Consider the following 22565-nt stretch of genomic DNA (forward strand, 5'->3'; position numbering starts at 1 on the left):
TATTCTTCTCCCGTGGAGGACGCTGACTCACCTCCTTCCTCAGCACGCCTGCGTGCCGAATACTGCGCGGAGTTCCCTCGCTATCCTACTCTCGCGTTAAACATGATGTGCAGATGAAAACGGCAGCGTGCGTGCTGCGCCTCGATAGAAAAGGAAGAGAGACGCGGAATGGCTGAGGGAAGACGGCGGAGGGAGGGACCCCCTCTAACAGGACAACCATCAGAGGGGCTTACACCGATAGAGAGAGACTTGCAGGGGAGAAGGCGGGGTGAGGAAATACAGCAAACCTTGCAGCGTGGCTGGAAGAAGAGAGAAGCCGGCCGACACGCCAGAGCCGCCAACGCATAGGCAAGCACACAAACGGCGCCTCCCTCTCTTTGTGAGCCGCGCGCATGCCCATTTGATGAAGACATCGCACGCACGTCCATTATCACCGCCAGTCCCACTCGTAGCTGCCACCCTCCACGTAGCGCTTGATCGGCTTTGAAGCAGAGGTGCCAGCGGTGCCAGTGATACCGCCGAACGGCACCGCTGGCGAGACCCCCTTCGCAGCTGGCGCGCCCGTCTGCGGCATCTGTGTTCGCGAGGAGGAGCGGGAGTGTCGGGCCACCGCTGGGCCGTTGCCTGCAGTAAGCGTTGGCGTGCTAGGAGTGGCGGAAGGGCTAGTACTAGTCACCGGGCATAGCAGCGGTGTTGTGACAGCGGGCATGCGCCGCTGCGGCGGCCACACAGCTACGTCGACGGTAACTACATTTGGGAAGCCAGCGGACGCTCCAATCGAGGTCGGCGTCATCCCGCGCGAGCCGTGCACTGGCGTCGATGGGTAGCTGCCACCGCTGTGATTTATTCCGGCAGCGCCGGGCGTTGGCACTCCGCCCAGGACTGGCGGGCGCGACGGCCCTGCAGCGGCGCCAGTCCGGTTCGCTGCGCTGGAGCCGCGACGCGTGGCCTGCACGTTCTGCACACCGTAGGCATAGCTGTATATTGCCTGCATCCACTTTCGCGCAGTGCTCATGGCCTCCGACGAAGCTGACGACACGACTGGTGTGGCAAGGTACGCAGCCGTTGGGGCTGCCGACGTGTTGCCTGCGCCAGTCTGTGAAGAGGCTTGCCCGCCGTGCTCCCCGGCTCCGCTTCTTGCCACCGCACTACCACTGGCACTGCTAGTGTCGGTGCTGCCCTTCTGCGCCGTTGCGCGTGACGCTGGCAGCAGTGAGAACAAGGCGCTGGCAATCGTCTTGGGCACCGGCACGCTCGCCGGCTTGCTTGCGCTGGCAGCGGTCGTCGAGGCAGACAAGATCGGTGGCGGCCGTGCCATCGGGGACGCGTAAGGAGCGGTCGCTACGGCTGCGGTGGATGGCGGGGGGTTAGCGTTATTTTGGGACCCCGGCATGGAGGCACCGAGTGAGCCGCCAGAGGCCGCCTGCTTCTTCTTGTTCGGGTTCGCAAAGTTCGGCACCGTTCCGTGGTAGTACGTAGTGCCATCCCGCTCAAACCGATAGACGTAGAAGTTTCCAATGTGCTCGTGGACGTGCACCATGTTCGGGCACGACTCCAGCACTGCCAGCTCCTCTGCACTCGCGCGCGGGGGTGGGTAGCAGACATCTCCATCGCCGCTGTGCAGAGTCTCGAGCTCTTCACGGTCGCACACCCGCGTCACCCAAGCCGGGTCGTCGGAGTCCGCCTCGCGCGCCTGCTTGCAGTATGGTCGCATCGCCGCCAGCACGACACCCTCGAGGGGAATCGAGTGGTCTGCGAACCACACAAGACGGCCTGGATCGAAGCGCAAAATGTCGCCCTCGTTGAAGCCCGGCAGGACATCGCTGCCCATGACGTAGACGTCTTTTGGGTGAATCGTCACCACGTGGCCCGGCTCTGGAACCGGCGGCGGATGCGCCTGATCCACCAGCCCGCGGTACCGCCAGTACCCGCTCTCCTCACTCGGCAGCTGCGTCACGCGCTCCTGCATCACCTCCGGACGCTCCGCGAGGGACCAGCACAGACGCTGCGCCAGATCCTTCGAGATGCGGCCGTGGATCATCTGGTCCGCTGTGATCCACATCTCCATCTCGTCCGTGACGCCCTGGCCCACGCTGCGGTCAACAGCAGACAAGCCGCCGGAGCTGTGGTTACCCATCATAGTGCCCGGGCCGCGAGCCGTCATGCCGTCCATGTGGTAGCTCGACAAGGGCCCGCTGAAACTGCTGTTGCGGCTCAGGCCGGCCGTTGGGGTGCCACCCTTGAGCACACCGAGGTAGCCCCAGCGCCACTTCATTTCGTACAGGAACGATAGAATCGGAATGTTGGTGAGAAGGCTCGAGAAGCTGAACGTCTCCATCGGCGGCAGGAATGGCCGCGGTGCCCCCTGTGCGACGGCCGACAGCGTCGGAAGCGTGGCAGGCGAAGCAGAGGAGCCGCCGCCGGCGGCAGCACCGTACATCGGCGGCGGTGCATCCGCTGCAGGCACGGGAACAGCACTGTTGACTCCGCTGTCGTAGGGAGGCAGAGGCGGTGCCGAGGCTGCGGCCGGGCTCTGATAGGCGATCGGGCCCTCCATTCGCAGGCTGGGCTGCCGCTCGATCAGCCCTGCCTGTATCATCTGGTAGTAGTAGGTGCTAGCGGCAATGTACGTCACGCGGCCAAGATTCTGCTCGCCGGCAGATTTTGTGAGGAACACCATGGCCGCTAGCGGGGCGGCCACCGGAGGCGGCAGCGTCATGACATCCTCGGACGTGCCGATGCGGGCGAGATAGCTGCCACCTTTCATACCGACCCCACGCGTCCTCAGAAGCGTTCCACTGCTCGTCATCGGCGACGTCGCCTTCATGCCACCACTGCTCGCCTGACTACTGGTGAAGGAGTACGGGTCATTGTGATACGTGCCCCCTGCTGTCAGCGAGGGCGACTGCCTGGAACCTGGGGTGAGCAGGCTGGTTGTCTGGTTCGCCATGGCCGAGGCCTGCGTCGACACCCGCTGTGCGTCTTCCACGTCCTCCTGCATGGAAGCGAAGCCGAAGCAGCCGACAATGTTGATGATGGAGCCGAACATGTATACGCCGCTCTCTAGCGCCGCCTGCATGTTGTTCATGGCCGTGGACGCACTACTCCCGCAGTAGGATGGCGACGGCGGGGAAGCAGAGGACACAGGAGTTGCCGTTCGCGCTGCAGCACCACCAGGAACGGCATTGTGCAGGTTGAGCACCTTGCTAATGTCTGACCGGAACGCCACGGCGCATAAGACGGGCAGCACCTTCCGCTGCTTCTTGCCATCGGGCCCCATGGTGGTGTGCGGGTGAGCGAGCGCCCACTCGTAGGCTTGCCGCATCTCTGCGTCTGTGTCGAAGAGCATCTCCTCCACGTGCTCGATGACGCCGCGGTATAGGGCTTCACGTGAGGGGTACGAGTCATCCTCGTTGTCATCGTCGTCCCCCTCACTGCTGCTGTGGCCTCGTTCCGGCATTAGCCCGGCAGCCTGCAGATCGGCGTCTACGCCACTCTCCGGGGCCGACTCGGCAGCAGCAGCGACGGCACGTGCTTCGCGCTCCTGCTGACGACGACGGCGCCGCTGAGCGCGCGTCTCATCTCCGGGTAATCGGTAGGAGCTCGCGTAGTTGGGAATACGGCTAAGGTCTCCCGGATTGCCGGGCCGTCGGAAATAGTAGTTCACCGCAGCATCGCAGCGCGCCTTGTGGAACTGCACAAACAGCGGACAGTCGGGGCTTGGGAAGTACTCCTTTGTGAGAGGGATGAGGATGATGTCTTGGCGCTTGCTGCTGCCACCCCCACCTCCGCTGCCACTGCCGGCGGCCGTCGAGTTTGCTTGACTCACATTGAAGAAGCCTCGCCGGATCGTCTCACGGCTTGGTGCAACGCCCATGGTCTGCGTATCGCTGAAGGTGAGCGGTATGCCTCTGTGTGGGGTGCCGCTGCCAGCAAACGTGCTCTGCCCTCTCGTGAAAAAAGAGGAGGGGCAGCAGAACTGCACGCGGAGGTCGCGCCTGATGTCTGACTGCCCGTCGTCCGATTCCCGTACACCGCTTCGTAGGATTTCTCTCGAGCACGAAACTAGTTCCGCCAGACGCCCTCGATTCTGCTCGTCTATTCTTCGTCGGTTGGCGTTGATTTTTAATCGATTTCCGAGTTTTCTTCTTTCTTGTTCTTCAATCCATGTTCGTGCACGAAGCGCCTGCTCCTGCGCAGCCCCGACAGCAGTTGGTGGGTGTGTATGCGAGCGAGTCGGCATGGATGTGCGCACGGCCATCATGGATGGGCAAGGGGGCACCGTCATGCCCCGGCAGGGCAGTAGAGTGCGGAGAGCGGACGCACCACAAGGGCGAAGGCGAAGAGAGAGGTAGACGAGAGAAGGCAGATGAGTTGAAGAAGCGCTGCGAATGGAGGAAAAGGGGGGAAAGATACACGAGGGCCGTGTCGCTTTTTGTTTCGAAGACCCAGCACTGGCGCTGAAGGGTCAGCGAAAGTTTCAGCAGGAGCACACTCCGTCCCGTCACTTTCTCTCCGGGCACGCATTGCATGAAAGGGCGCCGCAGTCCTTTGCCAGCTGATCCCCCTCCCCAGCGGCGTCGTCAGACAGAGCAGCAGAAGCAGCGGAGAGGGGAGAGCTCCAGACAGTAGGCGCGCACGCGTCAGAGGTGAAGGGCTAAGGAGGTCGAGAGAGCGAGAAACTCGCACGAGTATCAGTGCGGCGCTGAGTCACTCTAAGCAAGTGTTAGCCCCCCCCAAAGGGGGGTTCGCAGTTTTCTTTGCAGCGCCGTCCTGCTGAAGCGCAGCACGCACCCAAAGAAAAAAGGAGACCGAGAAGAACCAAGCAGCCTTTTAGATGCATGCATCACGTCAATGGCAGACGGTACGTCCTAGACGACGAGGATTCAGCCATGGTGCCGTGGAGGTAGTCGAGCTGTGGTTGCATGCAAATACGTCTTGGAGTGTTTGCTGCAGAATTGCCCCATAAAAAAAAAAAGATTTGTGGCGTGTCTTTTGGGTGTTTGTCACGGTGGCAAGTCCGAAGGGCCCCTATCCGGTTTTTTGATCAGCGTGCCCACTTCTCTGCCGCAGCGCATCAGCCATACACTACTCCACTCGGCCTGCCACAGGGCCCCATCGCCTCGTGCGAAGCAGCCGTCGACACAGTCATCTGAGAGCAGGGCCCCTGCCTCACACTCTGCCCGCCCCTGCTTCACAGGGCACCTCACAGCCGCGCACATCGTGTCGGTCGCCACCTGGTTCATCCCCCTCCCGGTGACTCAGGCTCCCCGCACCGGGAGGCAGTGCGAGGGCCGGGCGGGATACATTCGAGTCACGCCGACACCCTCCCCATCACACGGGTGGTACACGCGTGCCCACTGTCGGGGATCTCTCACACGCAACGCCATCCGCGGCCTCACCGCCGGCATCAGCAGCGATACATTGCTACGAGCTCCCTACGTAGGTAGGTGCCTGACCCTGCTACGGCCAGAAGCGGTGCGGCATCGGCAGGGGATAGGGGGGCGGCTCGGCTTCCCCACACAAACACACAGAGTGGGGGTGCACTGGACCCTGAGATGCCACGCACTGAGAGGGGTGCGTCCCCCTCCGGCCTCAGGGTAATAGGGAAAAAAGTAGCACAGAAAAACAACAGAGAAGAAAATAAAAACGCAGAGAGAGGAAGGTAAGCAGACAGAGAGAGACGTAAAGGCCGTAAGAGGAGGAGAGAGAAAGGTGCAGAGGGCAACGGTAACGGTGACGACAGCATCGACGACGACGACGGCGAAGCGCGACTCGAAAAAAAAAAAGAAAGGAAGAGGCCGATAAAGAGAAGAGGTGCGGAGGCCTTCGCAAAAAGAGTAAGGAGAGCAGAGCAGAGCGGCTGCAAGAGAGGCAGTACGTCATACTGAGCGCGCAAGCACAACAACAGCATGTAGCGCTAAAGGGAGCCGCCGTTGCACAGACACCACCACGAAAAGACACGTGGCAGTGAAAGCACCCACAAACGAACGTCGTCATAAGTGAAGGGGAGAGAAATGGATTGCCCCCTCTCCCCTCGCCCTCTGGCTCCCTCCATGACCTTCACACGCAGCAGCACCTCTCTACGAGCGAAAAAGAAGCACAGCTCCTCCACGAGACTTGGACAAGACAACCGCAGTGACAGCTGGAGAGGGCAGAGAGGGAGGGAGGGATGCGTCTCCCTTCCTCCATTCACTACACGGTCAAGGACTGCAGCGACGACGAGAAGAGAAAGCAGAGGCGGACGGAGGGACGGAGAGATGGAGAGAGAGCATACGAAAATAAAACGGACAGACGAATACGCGCCCCTCCCCTTTCAGCCCGCCACCCCGCACACAAAACAGAAAGAGCCGCGTCAGACGCGCCGCAGTCACCTCTCCTGCTCAATGGCTCTGCGAACGACTTCGCCGGCTCACTCGCTAGCACAGAAACGCCATCATGATGAATTCGTGGAGGAGACGACGCCATGTGGCGAAAGCAAAGCGGGAGGAAAAGGGAAGAAGGCAACGCGCACATCACAGACGCCCCGCTCAGTCTTCATATCCCATGTCTAGAGATGCCGTGCGCCAGTCCCACCGGTACGTTCCCGTACGCTTGTCCGTCATCCGCGCTGCGCTCGCCGTGTCACCGCTTCGCGTGCTGCTCGCCGTCGCCCCAGGCGCATGGTGGCGGGGCTGGTGCTCGTAGTGTTGGCGAGGGGATGAGGCGTGGTGGTGGTGATCGCCCTCCGTAGCGATGATGTGCTCATGAGGAGAGCCACACCCGGCGCCGGATAGCCTGTGGAACGCATTCGACGAGTGCTCCAAACTCGCACAGCTGTGCGACGTCTGCGTTCCGTTCAGGCTGGCAGCCCCGGCCCCCACACCGCCACCGCTCGCCACGGAGGTGCTGCAGTTCATGTGATGCACCGTGTCGTGGTGGTGGTGGTGATGGTGCGTACTTGCAGAGTCCAGGGTGGCATCGCTGAAGTAGCTGGCGGCGTGGGAGTGCGTGCGACTATGGTGATGGCGTACCCGCACCGTCACATTCACCGATCCGCCTACAGAACCACAACCCTGGCCGCACGGCACCCCGGCGTCCTCCATTATTGTGGTGCTGGTCTGGTAGGGGCTACTTGCGTGTCTGGTGTGGTGCCAGTGATGCCCGTTCGACATCACAATGCTGCTGTCGTTCGTGACGGGCGAGTTGAGTTCATCCAGTTGAAAGTGCAGGTGCGAGCCGGTGCCGCTCACAGACTTGTTGTGGTGGTACTCGAAGTCGTGCGACATCGACTCGCCGATGTCGGAGCCCTGGAGCAGCAGCGGTGGCGGCATTGAGGTTGTGTGGTGGTGGCTGGGGCAGTGTGCGTTGGGGGACGCGAGAGACATCGTGGTGGGCGAACCACTGCACAGCGCTCCGGGGCGCAGAAGCGTCGCTGCCCGCCTTGGAGAGCTGAGGGCCGCCTTGTCTGCCACGGCCTCCTTCGACAGGGCCACGCCCGCCTCAAAGCTCACGTGATGCCGCAGGGAAGGCGCCGCTCCCTGTCGGCTGCCGGGCGCCACCGTTGGGACGGCCTCGCAGCTGTTGCCCTCTTCCTTCGAGGGCAGCGAGTAGGATCCAACGGGGGAGAACAAGCCTTCCCCACGAATCTCCTTCGTCGTTCCCGTGTGCCGCGGCGGCTGGCCCGGTGGGAGCAGCGTCTGCAGTTGCTGTGGCTGCGCTGCGTACACATATGGTGAATCGCCGTAGCCGCCGTCGCCCATGTGTTTGCCGGCATCAGCAGCGACTGCTACTCCGCTGCGCATGTCTGTGTTGTAGTACGCAGCGGCATGGCTGTTGGTGCTGACGAAGCCGCCGCCGTAGACGGCGTGCGGCTGATACCCATCGGAGCTGTAGTAGTAGCCCACACAGCTCGGTATGGCGTTGGAGCTGCTGTGCGGGTCTGCGAAAGGCAGAGGCGGTGGCGGTACTTGGTAGCCGTAGCCGTGCTGCTCGTAGGGGTCTCGCAGCAGTTGCTGCAGCGTCTTGGCTTCGTACGACGGCGGGGCCGGGTAGTAGATGCCCCCTGGCGGGTGGGGCGGTGCACAAGCTGTCGCGCTGGCGCCACCAAACGAGCTGGCGGTGGAGGGGTTCGGGTACTTGCCACCCGGAGCGGCTTTGTTGCTCTTTCTGTTCGAGTCATACTCGCCAGCCGGCACCGGGGGCTGCAGGGGTCGCGGCGGTGATGACTTCTTTTTCTGCCTCTCTGCCGTTGGGATGGTCGCATGCTTCGCGGTGGGAGTTGTTCTCGCGAAGGTTTCGGCGGCTCTCGCGGCGCCACTGCGGGAAGCGGTGTTGCCTGCCTTCAGCTCGTTTGCCTTCTCCGCGGTCGCTGAAGCGCCAGGAGCACGAGCGGTGGACTTGGTCGTCTTTGTTTTTGTGGCGGCAGACACGATGGGAGTTAACGATGCTGAAGGCTTGCTCTGCTTGTCTTCTATTACAGCATCAGTGTGAGTCACAGTCTCCGATGACCCCTTCGTTGCCGCCCCTGCCCTCTTCGAGTTCTTCTCCGCTGGAGTCGTCTTTGCTCCCTTCGTAGAGTTGAGCTGAGTAACAACAGCAGCGGTGTCAGTGGTGACAGCCGCATTGGCGGCGCTGACCGCTGCAGGGGGCGCCGCCTTATCCGCAGTCTTCGGCACGGTCACAGTAGGGGTGAAGGCAGAGCCTGGCGCTGCGGCGACGTCCGCCATCCTCTGCGTCTTCTTTTTGGCCTTCGTGGTCGCTGCGGCTGAGGCGTATGCGGTGGTGGCGGCGGTGGAAGTGGCGGCATCGGGCGCAAGAGGGGCCGGCACGGCTACAGTGCCGCCGGGCCTTTCCTCCTTCAGCACTACCGCATCCTGCCTGTCTGGTGATGTGACCACTGAGGCCCTCGCTGGCGTCGCCTCGTTCTCCTTCGGCTCCACAGCACCCTTCTGCGCGGGCTCTGTCGCGGTTGGCGAAACTGACGTGGGCGAAGCGGTGGTTTGCGAGGGGGAGGCAACTTTCAGAAAGACGTGCGACGCCGTGCCGTGCACGATCACCGCCTTCGACTGCAACTTCTTCTTGGGGTGCTTCTTGCGGATCGGCTTCAGGAACTGCGGCGTCACGGCGATGATGCGGCACATGCGCTCAATCAAGCTGACCCGCCACAGGCACGATGTCCCATCACCGATGACCCCGTCAGCCTCCGGTGGCACGACCGGGAGCTCCACGCCCTTGTTCGCAATCACCGTTCTGGACACCCCCTCAGCCGGATCGGATGCGTGCAGCACGCAGCCCACGTACTTCGTCGCGCCCCCATCGCCGCTGGGGCTCTCCGCCTGCCGCACCCAGTGAGGGTCCTCTGGCCCCGCCTCGCGAGCGAGCTTGCTGGAGTCGCGCAGCTCACCTAGAAGCAGTTCCTCCAGCGGGATGCGACACACACGCAGCACGCGTGCCTCTACCGGCATCCCGGCCTCTAACCGCATTAAGCTGAGCACCGTGTTGCAGCGCAGCAGCTCCTCCTTCTGCCCATTCACTGTCACCGTGCTCATGTAGCTCCCCAAGGATGAAGAGGGAAAAGCCTCCGCTGACACATCGTCGCTGGCGCTAGCGCTCTCCTTGCCGCCAGCGACCATCTCGCAGTCCTTCTCGTCCAGGTTGCACCCCCACACCACAGGAGCTTTTTCAGTCTTGTACCAGTGCAGCAACGCCGCCGTGGCGGTGCGCCGATTCACGATGCTCGGCCCCACCGACCAGAACAGATGATAGTTCGTGTGCCTAGACCGCCACGCCGAGAGCAGCCCGGCGCTTGAGGGAGAAGCAGCAGCGGTGGTGGCGGATGCTTCATCACCTGTCTCGCCCCCGCTGCTGCTGGGTGGCCAAGGTTGTACGATCATGTCCTCGTCCGGCAGGCGGATGAACGAGAAAGACTGCGGGAATGTCGGGCTCGCGGCCATCATGGCCGCGTCGGTGGGGGAGGTGAAAAAAGCGCTGCCGCCCACCGCATCAGTTGCAGGTGCCTCTCCTTTCATGGTGGTGTCCTTCGCATCATCGCCCGTGGAGGCCGCCGCGATCGCCGAATCGTCCGGCGCAGACGAAAGCCGGGAGACCTCTAGCGGGTTGATGTTGTGCAGCAGGCAGGCCACAATGAACTCAGACAATGCACGCACGTACGGCGCCATCACGTGAAAGTTTAGCATTGATTCTGTATCCGTGCTGGAGCCCTCGTCACCGAATTCAGAAAGCGACGCCGACGCGCGCGTCGCCCCCTGCAGCCACATTTGCACGCTGCCAAGCGGAGGCATGCCGAGGAAACAGTTCGCCCCAGCTCCGTGGTCGAGGGGAGTGGTGAGATGATTGTTCTCGGTCTGCCGATCCTGTCCGCCGTCGGCACCGCCGACCTTTTCGCGACACCCCGGCTTCAGTAAGTCCTGGTGCTCAAGGTAGTGCTTGAAGTAGAAGAGAAAGAACGAGCGCGCGCACGTGCGCATCTCACGCAGGAAGCACAGTAGCGGCACATTAGTCCGGCGGCTACGCATCACAAGTGACGGCAACGGCGGTGGAGCCCAAAACCGAGCCTTTTCGTCCACCTTAAGGGTGCCACCCCTGTTCCCGTTTCTCTCGGCGGCTGCGGACTTCGCCGTGCAATTATGCCCAGCTACGCGGCTCGCCTCCACAAGCATGTGATGTGGCTGGGAGAAGGGCTTGTAGTAGAAGAAGACGTCGCCGAGATCCTTGTCGGCAGTGCCGCCGCCTTTCGTCACCGCTGGCGCCAGCTCCCTCGCTGTGAGGTCGCACGGCACACAGTGCAAACACGCACGCTGCCACTGCTCCGCGTACGTGTAGACCGCCGTAAGAAGGACGTGCGTGCGGTGGTGGTCGCCGGCAGACTTGGTCAGAAACATCTGCATCTCGCAGTCCGGCAGCTTTCGCGGGCACGAAGCACCCAGCCCGTGCACGTCGCCGATGAACCCTGTCGCCTTCACGTAGCAGCCCAGCACCTCGGTGCAGTCTTCAGGGAAGCTATGGGCGCCGACAGCAGCGGTCCCGTTGATGGAGGCTGCCGCCGAGCTCCCCTCGAAGCCAGCATCACCCGTAGCAGTAGAAGTGGTGGGGCTTGCTGCCGAAGCCGGTCGGTGGTAGAGGAAAGCCACAGCGCACGGCAGCGGTCGCACCGACGTTGCATCTGCACGGTAGGCCCGCAACATCTCCTCATCCGTCTCGTAGACCATTCTCTCTCCGCCGTTGGTGATGTAAGCATCATACATGGCCTCCCGCGTCAAGTTCACAGATGGAAACACGTCAGCGGGAGGGCAGTAGACGGGAGCATTGCCGATCACCTCGGCCAGGTAGGTGGGCGAGGCAACGTTGCCGACGCTCTCGTGTGCCGCGTGCACCGTCGGAGACACCGGCGAGGTTGGCGTCGATTGCACCTTGTTGATGCCGTCGTTGGCGTAGTAGTAGTACCGCACCGCCGGATCACATCGTGCGTCGTAGAGCTGCACGAACAAGGAGCAGTCTGGACTCGGAAAGAACTTCTTCAGGAGCGGAATGAGAACAATCTGCTGGCGCTGGCCGTAGAAGGGTGGCTGAGAGAGCCAGTGTTCAACGGTTTCGCGACTCGGCACTGCACCCATCCCTGCGTTCCTTTGCTGGGCTGCTCGTGCTGATGATGGTGTTGCTGCTCCAGACGTACCGCTCGCTCGCCCGCCCGCCCTCTCTCTCTTCGCTGCCGAGACACGATCAAAGGAGGCGCTTTTCGCGGTTAAACTCCAACGCGCGTGGTGTACCGCGCGACGCGCCCGACCCGCTCAGGCAGAAACGAAAGTGTACCTCCGCCTGCCCAAGAGAGCGAGAAGGCCGCAGTGAGTGCAGGTAAAAAGATGTGTGCAACGAGCGCACGCCCTCACAGAAAGAAGAGCAGCGAAGAAAAAGCAGAGCAAGATGACGTCCGTGCGTGCAGGCACGATGTGTGCAAATGGCCAGCTCACTCTAAGCCTCAGCAAACAAGCAAGCAAGCAAAAAAAAAAAAGATAACAGAAATCTCCGCACATATAAAAAAAAGACAAGAGAGGGGAAGAGTGGAGAAGAGGAAGGTGCCACACAATGTGCATGCACTCACACGAACCAAACAAAGACCACAGCAGCCGTCAGGGAACCGGCGGCGGCGAGCCGTAAAGCTACCTCAGATAGACGGAGAGATACCGAGAAAGAAAACGGAGGTAACAAGAGGGAAAATGGAGAATAAGCCAGTCGCCCACACGCACGCGCACACAGAAAGAGACAAGACTCGGCGAAACGCTTAGAGGCACGGAGAGGGAGGGAGGGTAGAGACACCAAGAAGAAAAGCGAGCAAGCATAAGACGGCTAATGACAGGGAAAGAAAGCAAAAAGAAGGCACGCGATGACGAGGTGCGCACTCGAAGGCAGCAGAAACAAAAAAGCGCAACAATAAATCAGGTGCGTCCCCGCAGTTCCTTACCACTGTCGTTCGGACTCTTCGCTTGGCGTTGTCGTTATTATTTCGGTTTGCTGTCGTTGTTTGATTGTGTTTTGGGGGGTTGCTTCTTTTTCTCTTTGGCGTAGGTCGGACTGCGTTCCGACTTCGAAGGAAGCCCGAGCACGCCTACGACTGGTTGCTTCGATGATGCGAAGAAAGCAGTGAGGGGAGGGCAATAGCTTGATGGATGGCAGCTCCGCAAAAACACAACCAGTTTGGCAGGCGTACGGGACCCCCACGCTACCCTTCTTTTTTTTTTGGTTTGTTTGTACGCCTATCAATAGGCGTGCACAGAAGCGTGGGGCAGCGGGGTGTTGGTCGACGAAAGACGCCTTGAGGGAGTAAAAAGAAAGAACGAAAAGATCAAGGTAAGTTATCTGATTGACTTTCCCTGCTGCGGTCAAACACCAACGGCACTTGAAGAGGTGGTCGATTTCGCTGCCGTGGAGAAGCGCCAGAACGAAGAGACGAAAAAAGCTCTGCTGTTTGTTCTCTCAAAATGGTGCGGCGTTTTGTGCACACTCTGTGCAGCTATCGGCTTGGATGTGTGCGAGCGTTGGGCAAGCGAGTAAGCGGAGGCGTTTCCGGGCGGTATCGTCTCTCCGGCCCTTCTCTATTCGTTGTGGTTTGTACACGGTTGGAAGAAGTACACCAGAGGAAGAAAGGGAGCAAGACAGACAGAGAGAGAGAGCAACAAAACGAAAAAGGAAAGACAGACAACAGCGAAGGGCAGAGCTGAAGCGAGCAGAAACAAAAAGGGTCGGAGAGGAAGAGAGCGCACAACAGCAACCTCACCAAAACACACGAAACATGAAAAAAATGCCCTCCGTCAAGACACCCAGGAAGAGAGAGAGACGCTAAGAGAGACAGAGGGATGGAGGGGAGGGGGGAGAAGGTGAGAGATGCAGGCAACGAGAAGGGAAAATATGCGAGATCGAGTACAGCAGCAAAAGGTGGTAAGAGGCCGATATGCCTCTCCTACGTGTGCGTTTTATTGTTCGCTTGTCTTGGCCAGCGTTATCTGTTTTGATGACTTCTCACAGCATGGCAGCGTTCCCCTTGCCGGCGCGGCCGCCCCAAAGCGAAGACAAATCCCGCCCGCTGGCCAGTACGCTCTTTCCTTGCAGGAGCCCCTCCTCTGTGATGTGCGAGTGCGCCCGCGATAGCGGCTGCCGGGGGAGGGGGGAGGGCGACACACCTTCCCCAATCAGAGAGCTAGACTTTGCGCCGAAAGATGCTGAGCTCGGGGAGCAGGGGCAGCGGCAGGCGTGCGTGCCTGCGTTGAAGCACACCCACCAGTAGAAGAATAACTGAAAGGAGGGAAGGACAAGCTGATCAAAGCAAGGGAACGAAAAAAAACGCGAGAGACCACGCAGACGAACAAAACCTTTCAGCCAATGCGTGGGCACGGAGACACGTTCATGTGGTGATATTGAAATCCTGGAGGGAGCCGGCTGTACGCACGTGTGTGTTGTGTCTGTATGCGCCTCCGCACGTTGAAGAAGTGGCAAAAGATAAGCGAGTGCCCTCCACGACTCCGTTGGCTTGCCCGGATGTATGTGACCGTGTGTGTGGTAGAGTGCGCCACTGCCCAGAGAGGAGACAAGTAGAGGAAGAAGAATAGAAAGAGAGATAGGATAGCGATATGACAAGTAGCCGTTGCATATGGGAGCCTACTCCCCCACCACCACCATCACTGCCTCCATCTGGCCCGCAGGTGGGCCGCTTGATGTGAAAGGGGGTGCTCACACGTCCGGCGAAGCAGGGAATGGCTCTTCTACGCTTCGAGAAACCGTCCCTGACATCTGCGTAATCCTTGTGGGCATGTGTACCACGCGGAACGTACACTAGAAACCCTCCTAGTGTTCCAGATCCGCCCATTTTTCGTTCGCAGCAGTTTTGTTGGTGACGCGCGTCTGAATATGTGTCTGTACGCTGATTCCACCTCATCCACGTGCAGTGCACGCCGTGGGTAAGAAAGGGGTCGAAACGTAAGACAAGAGCAACCACATCCAGAGAACGACATCCAGATACACAGAGACTGGCAAACCTTCTCATAGAATAGGAAGAAGATATAGGCACAAACGTATGTGCACGGGTCCGTGGGTGGCACACGTCTCTATGAGTGCGTGCATGGCCAAGAGGGAGAAGGAAAAAAAAGAGAGAAGCGCAAACAAACGTAGGAGAGTGCATGGCATGTTAGACGCAAGAGTCATCGCATCCCTAACAGAAATACAAAAGGAAAAAAAAGATTTGCTACTTTACAACTCGATGAAGACGAAGACACAGCGAAAAAAAGAAAAACGAGAAGGGAATCGCTGGTGCGCAACCGAAAAACACCAAAAAAGAATGGCAACCGCAAGCAAGGGTGCGAAACAAGCAATCCAATCCTGCGCAAAAAAGAAAAGGACCGAAGAAAAAAAAAAACAGAATAAAAAGGACAGTGGAACAGGGGTAGGGTGAGGGGTGAACAGAGGCATCTCGAGAAGGAGAGAGACGGAGAAAGACACGCACACAAAAAGAGCAAAGACGAGCCACGAGGAAAAGAGAGAGAGGAGGAGAAAAGTACGCTCGTGGGCCGGCGAGCACCACTGCTGGAGCTGCACCTTTTGCTTTGCTGCTGCAGCTATACGTTTTTTTTCGCGCGCGTGATTGGCAGACACGCGCATGTGAAAAGGGAAAGAGAGAGAGAGAGCAAGACACGAGGAGGAGAGGTGGAACACACAAACTCACTTTGACCAGAATGACACACAGCCGCCACGCGCGCCGAAAGCCCAAAAACTAGAGAAAGACCACAAGCACACACAAGCACACACACACACACACACACACATATATGTATGTATGTATGTATGTATGTATGTATGTATGTATGTATATATGTATATATATGTATATATATGTATATATATGTATATATATGTATATATCAGGAAAGCAGCACCCCTCACAGGCACACGAGCGCGCGCTTTGCACTGCCCGTGAGGACATCCCTGCGTAAGACCAGAAGGAGGGCGGCAGCCGATATTCGCCCAAACTTGCGAGAGCGCAAGGGAAAGGCGTGGGCCAATCACCTGGTGCGCACACGCGTGCTGGATTCAGCCATATGTCTGTTCATGTCCGTACAGGTGGCGTCAGGCACGTGTTTGTGCAGGAGAGGGGGAGAGGGGCTTGATCGTTCACGCGCGTGCTTCATTGTCCACTTACGCGTGCACGAGATGGAGCAATCTTGCACCGTATTCCACGCGCTGGCAGAGCGAACTTTTTTGTTCTCACACTCTCTCTCGCTGGGTTTGGTCAGTGATCCTCTCTTTCTTATGCTCCATGTCCTCCTGCTAGACACTGCCATCAGACTGCTTGCATGTGTTGCCTAAGCAAGGAAGTTCCATCATTCCCTCGCCTTCGTCTACCCACCTCCACTTCGAGGCGCGTGCGCGCCGGCGTACGCCTTCACCCCCTTGCCAGGGAGAAGCTCGCATATATAACAAAAAAAAAGAATGAAACACGGAGCGAGCACGGGGTGGGGGGGTCATTCGCGTTTGCTTTCACTTTCCCTCTTCTCTGCTGCTGTCCGTTGGCCCCTTCCAACCGCTTCGTTCTTCATTACGTTCTCTTTTTGAAGAGATATGTTTGATTTATCGTTAGAGAGGACTTTGCCCGTTCATCCTCACACACGCACGCGCGCGCAGATATGCGTATTTTCGTCGCTGTTGTTGTTTCGGTTCCGCGTGTGCAAACCTTACAGGAGCGGGAGAGTTACATGTTGCCAAGCAGCAGATGTCGACGCACAAGCACGAAGAAGGAGAGCGGGAAGGCGGGTGGAACAAAACGAAAGGGAAGAAAAGGGCTGGAGGAGGGGAGAAGAAATACATAAGAAAGAGACAAAGAGAGGGGAGGGGGAGGAGCGTGGCGGCTTATATATGTGCGTGAGGGCGTCTGTTTCGGGGGAGAGGTGGGCACTCATCGCGAAAAAAGGGAAAGAAGGACCACACACACACACACATACGTGTCTACGCGCTCTCACTTCACGGCCACAACCACCTGTTTGCACCCAGACGACTGTACAGCGCATGCGTTTCCGCCGTAAAGCAGGCACACAAACACATATGCATATACATCAGAAGCGCTGCCACGCCCCCAAAAAAAAAAATTTAGTTCCTCAGGAATCATAGAAAACCAGAGAGACAGTCACGGCGCTCGTCGATCCTCCTCTGCCCTCTCCATCCGATCCATCGCGCCATGACAAGAGCACATTGAAAGCACACACACAGGAGAACGAGGGAAAGGAGATACTACTTGGCAAGAATAAGACGCACCGCGATGTGATGCCCTCTCTTGCCTTTTTATGCCGTTCTTCTTTCGTTAGCTGAGTGCACGCACGCACACACACACACACACACATGCCTCGATGCGCCCCTCATGGGTGATACAGGGTTGTTCGCTTCATGTTTCTTTTGTTTCGAAGTGAAAGGGGAGGTGGGCACCCCTCCAAAACATCCAGGCCAACGAAGAGGACACATAGGGAGGAGAGAGCATAGACAAGAGAGAAGCAGAAAGAGATCCAGAAGCTCAGTAAAACAGCATCGAAGAAAGACACTGGATCGGGAATGAATGAGCCCTCGACGCAGTGTTTGCTGAGCGTTTTCCATATTGCTTCATTCTTGTCGAGACTTTTCCTGTTTAGGCTCACCTTTTCCCTTTTTCTTCCTTATCGCTCTTAGCAGTAGTCAATGCATGCACACAAGAAGCGGCGCATGTAACGCAGCATGACATCTTTCTCTTGTTTCCGCACGTGGACGTTATTGTTAAACAAGCAGGTCCAACAGAGAAGATGTGCAGGTGAATAACAGACTGAGGGGAGTGGAGAAGGGGAGGAGGGGCGGAGGGGCGGAGAAGCTGAGAGAAGACTTGGACTCCCCCATGTACTCGTCCATTCTGTCCGCTCCGACCACCATCGGCACCACTGATCGCGCACCTCCAACGTTGCCGCAGCTTCCCTTTTCGTTTACTCTTTTTTGGTTCGTTTTTTCGGCGCTGTCGAGACTCAGTTCAACGTAAGCGAATCCATGAAGTAATCGGTCTTGTGAAAGGCCTGCAGAGCAGGAAAGGGGTGCGCATAAGTGCCGGAGTGTTGCTGTTTTTTTTTTCTGGGGGAAGGGGTTCTTCCCCCTTTTCCTTCCGTTCTTCGTATGTGCTGAAGTCGTGCTCTGCGTCTTCTCGCACGCCTGTCCGGCATGCACTCAAACTTACGCAAGACGGTGTTGACGCTGACGAAGAAGACACACGTATACGCACGCGGTGGCACGCCATCGCTGGAGGAAAAGGCGAACGAAGCAACGTCACGCAAACATGGAAAAGAGGACAGGAAAGGAGAGCAAAATAAACCACATCGGGCTGCGGTTCTCTACACCCACCGAGGCTCCCATCCCTTCCCAGAGAGCGAGAGAGAGGGGGAGAGGCGGTGGTAGTGGGAAGCGCACAGAACACTGGGAAAGGACCGAAACGAAGAACAAAAAAAAAAACAGGCGACGAATTTCACAGAAAACACAACAGAAGACAAAAGGGGCGCACACGTGAGTCGTGGGAGAGCGAGAGTGCACATAAAAGAACAAAATGACAGATAAGGGCGCGAGAGAGGGAGAAAAAAAGACACGATCAGCAAGAACGGCAACAGCAACAGGTTTAGCCGCTTGCCTGCTCATCTTCTACTTGATCGCCTTCAGTCAGCGCCCGTGCTCGTCGGCAAATCTGTCTTCTCGAGAAGAGACAAGGGAGAAAAAAATGGACAACGCCGCCATCACCAAAGCCCACCAGCGCCTACACGCATAGGTCTCCCGGATCCCACAGATCAGCTGTACAGAGGAGACTCGAGCACACACAAACACAACACAACACACAAAAAAGGCAAAAAAAAACTGAAAAGACGTTAAAGAGCAGAGCTTTTACATTCTGCAGCTCTCTCAGCAGAGCATCACGTCTCTGTGCGGCGCATTGTTGACGGGCGAAGAAGAGATGTGCAAGGGAGCGAGAGTGAATATGTATATATACATATATATATATATGTATATGTATATATGTATATATGTATATATATGTATATATGTATGTATGTATGTACAAGCACAAACAACTGTTAAGAGACGTCTTCAAACCGTTTGAACGGAGGGAGGAGGGGAGGGTTGGAACGAAAAAAGCGAGTGAGTGTGCCAGTGAGAATGCGTGGTTCGCTTCTTTTTTTTTGCTTTTCGTTTTCTTCCAGCCTTTGCTCGTTTTTTGTTTCGAGTTGCGTAAAGTATGCGTGTCTGTCACGATCGCGCTTCCCTGGTTGTAAAATAAAGGGGGAGGAGGAGGGGGCGAAACGAACGAGTTCGAATTCGCTGTGATGTTGCATGTCCTCAGCCTGTGCACCCCCGTTGCGCGGGGAAGGATAGTACGGTGTGCAAAGGCTGAGGAGCGGTGCACAAAGGCATTCTTGAAAGTTGGCGTGGCCCCGTTCAGCCGATGCCGGCGGGCAGACTAAGACAGGAGCCGCAAATCCACACATATCGAGTGGGGAAGGCGAGGTGAGGAACACAATGGGTTGCTACGCTCGGAGAGCATAAAAGGAAAAAAGGGGAAAAAGGGGGTGCGCTGCTGAACACTGGAGCAGTGAGACGGCGGAACGGCAAAGAAAACGTCGGTTGTGGCGGCGGCGCAATGATGAGAGCCACAGAGAGCAAAAGGCAGAGCAACGAAGCGGCTCAGGAAACACAAAAAAAAAACGGAAGTCGAAGACGTCTACGTGCATGCCAAAGAGAGTGGGAGGAAGGGAAAGTGCGAAAACAACGAAAAGGAGAAAGAAATAGAGGCGAGAGGCGGAGAGGGGGGGGGCGAACAGGGAAAGTGTGCTGTTCATGCGGTGGAGTATGTCGCCCCTTTGTTGTGTGTTGGTTTTTTTGTGTGTGTGTCGTCCCCAGACCGGAAACACGCGCACGGAAGCACAGATAAAAAAAATATATACATGAAGACGGGGGCAGAGGAGGAGGGGAACAACAACCAAAAACAAAAACGGAAAGAGCAGATGAATGGCGCCAAAGAACAAGCAAACACGAACAAAAGATACAGTGGAGGCCAAAAGAAGGTCCGTATGCGCACATCATCGGCCGTGGAACGAGAACAGGCACAAGCGAAATGAGACATGCAAAGTGGGAAGTAATGGCACATGCAAAGACGCCGGCAGGAGGAGAAACATCTCCGCCCCCCCCCGTTGGGCCGATCGCCTCCACCACCCGCCTCGCACCAACCATGCAAGCCCATAACGCTGCGACTTCCGCGTCGCGCTGGCTGTGAGCACAGGCATGCGCAAGCGCGCATAGGCAGAGAGCGCCGTACGCACAGGTTCTGCTTCAACAGCAGCGAGCAGGACAGTAAAAAGAGGGTAAGCGCTATTTACCGACGCACTCGGCTCTCCTCTTACGCTCGTGCTCGCAGTTCTGCCATAGCCGTGAGCAAGTCATCGATGTTCACGGCTATGGCAGAAGACGCGGCCCTGGGGAGGAGGTTGGACGAATGTTCGCGCACAAACAACGACGAAAAGAAAAAAAGAAGCCCAACACAGCTAGCACTCGACCACCAACACCGCTACCCGAAAAAAAAGATGCACCAAAAAGCTCAGCCCTGTTGGCAAGAGAAGAATCGAATGAAAAGGCAGACGAATGCGTAAACGAAGATGAAAAGAGGGACATAAAAGAGGGGAAGAGAGAGGGAGGAACAACGGAGCCACATCCGTGTCTCATGAGGATGCAAAGACGGATGTGCATGGGGCAAACACAGACATGCACAAAGACACTTGCACCCCTGAATTATATCTCAAGGAAACACCGTCGACCAACAGAAAAGAGCGAACAAGAAAGCGAGACAAGACGCTTCGATCAAGGAAGTCGAGCACAAGTAAAACAAAAAGACAACTGCGCCTACGACAAGAGGCGAAAGAAGGAGACATATTTGATCAGCGTGCCCACTTCTCTGCCGCAGCGCATCAGCCATACACTACTCCACTCGGCCTGCCACAGGGCCCCATCGCCTCGTGCGAAGCAGCCGTCGACACAGTCATCTGAGAGCAGGGCCCCTGCCTCACACTCTGCCCGCCCCTGCTTCACAGGGCACCTCACAGCCGCGCACATCGTGTCGGTCGCCACCTGGTTCATCCCCCTCCCGGTGACTCAGGCTCCCCGCACCGGGAGGCAGTGCGAGGGCCGGGCGGGATACATTCGAGTCACGCCGACACCCTCCCCATCACACGGGTGGTACACGCGTGCCCACTGTCGGGGATCTCTCACACGCAACGCCATCCGCGGCCTCACCGCCGGCATCAGCAGCGATACATTGCTACGAGCTCCCTACGTAGGTAGGTGCCTGACCCTGCTACGGCCAGAAGCGGTGCGGCATCGGCAGGGGATAGGGGGGCGGCTCGGCTTCCCCACACAAACACACAGAGTGGGGGTGCACTGGACCCTGAGATGCCACGCACTGAGAGGGGTGCGTCCCCCTCCGGCTTCAGGATTTCGAAGCAGGGCGAAGAAAAGGAAGAGCGAAGAGATTCGAAAAAAAAGGTGTGAAAAACTGCATAAAAGTGAAAGGAAGAACAGAGAGAGGGAGGGGATAGAGAGGACAAGGGGTGAGGTGTATGGTGGGGTGGGGGAGGGTGGCCTCTCCTGAGAGCCTGATGATTCTTTACAAAACGAGAACACGAAAGAAAGAGCAAATACAACGGGAAGCGAGAGTGTGTGTCAACAGGGAACAGGGAGGAAAGAGGAGATAAGAGTTAGCAAAACGGAAAACGGAGCGCGCAAAACGAGAAGAGCAGCAGAGAAACAAGAGAAAAAACGTACCCCTCGCCCTCTGGCTCCCTCCTCCCACCTCCCCCCGCACCACCGCACACTGGTGCATGAGGGAGGGACGGAGGGAGAACACGGCGCACGCACTAAAGAAAAGAGAGATACATCGCTTACAGCAGCAAGCATTGGCAAGTCGAAAACAACGAAAAAAAAAGTACATACGAAAAGCTGCATCAAGCAAGTGAAAACATGGGATAGAAATAAAGAGGGAGAGAGGAGGGGATTTAGTGGTACGGGAACAAGACTTCGTGTTGAGGGGGGAGGGAGGGGCGGGCGACTAATGAAGCTCTTGTCCTGGACACTAAGGCCTGCTCGATTCACGAGGGTAGTGATGACAGTTGCCGTCGTAGAAGACAACAGCAAGGAAAACGAGACGATTAAAAAGAAAGAAAAGAAAAAAGCAAGCGCTGAGCGGTGCATGAAGCGGACAAGCAAGAAAGGCATTGAGTGGAAGGGAGGAGAGAGTCACACATCCACATCCTTCCGAGACGAAAAGAAAGCAAGGTCAAGCAAGAGACATAAGAGGTACGAAGAGAGAATGCCATTAACGCGCATGTCGGCTACTGGTCCATGCATTTCTGGCGTACAATGATTCGCTCTTCTTCCTTATTTAGTCGCTCTGCCTTTGCTGCTCCTCAACTCAGGCGCTCTACTCCGTATTTCAGAGCAGCGATCAAGCGCCAAAGACTGACGACCGCGGCGCTGCCCGCTTTGCTGGGGCATTTTCGTGTGTGTGTGTGTGTGGGTGTGTCGGTGTCACTGTGTACGAGAAGGGGCTTGTGTAGAGGGTACCTACGCATATGCACGAGCAAGGCAAGCAATAATACACGGGTTACAAAGAAATGAATAAAAGGCTGCGCAGACCTTTCCCGAAGCGTCCATATCGATAAACCAGGAGCTCGATAAGCGACCAGCTCTGTGTAGGAGGCGGCAGCAACGAGGAAAACGAAAGAAACCTACGTGAGTGCACACGAACAAGAACTGCGGAAAGCAGCGCGAAAAAAAAAACAAGAAAGGAAGCGTGAGGCACCCGCGCTACCGTGGGTACACGCGTGTACTCAAGCGCTGGGCTATGCGGCTGTCTCGCGACCCCCCCTCCACTCAATAACCTCCTTTCCCACCGCCACCTTTCCACCGCTTCGATCGTGTATGGTGCGCAGAAGCGAACGAGGGAAAGGAAAAAAAAGAGGAGCTGGCGCTTCAACGCTCCG

The 22565-nt window shown here is 57.6% G+C and overlaps 2 protein-coding genes across 2 annotated transcripts; both read right to left on the reverse strand.

The window, feature by feature from the left end:
* Positions 1 to 430: 430 nt before the first annotated feature.
* Positions 431 to 3877, reverse strand: LINJ_31_1530 (conserved hypothetical protein; the record flags this gene model as incomplete). The annotated part of the gene is made up of 1 exon (XM_001467410.1): positions 431 to 3877. One exon carries the CDS (start codon positions 3875 to 3877, stop codon positions 431 to 433), a length of 3447 nt encoding a protein of 1148 aa, XP_001467447.1.
* A 2653-nt stretch (positions 3878 to 6530) lies between these two features.
* On the reverse strand, positions 6531 to 11615 carry LINJ_31_1540 (conserved hypothetical protein; the record flags this gene model as incomplete). Its single annotated transcript, XM_001467411.1, has 1 exon — positions 6531 to 11615. The coding sequence occupies one exon, from the start codon at positions 11613 to 11615 to the stop codon at positions 6531 to 6533; it is 5085 nt and encodes a 1694-aa protein (XP_001467448.1).
* Positions 11616 to 22565: the final 10950 nt, after the last annotated feature.

The sequence above is a fragment of the Leishmania infantum genome, chromosome 31 (assembly GCF_000002875.2).
Source record: "Leishmania infantum JPCM5 genome chromosome 31".
Classification (NCBI taxonomy): Eukaryota; Euglenozoa; class Kinetoplastea; order Trypanosomatida; family Trypanosomatidae; genus Leishmania; species Leishmania infantum.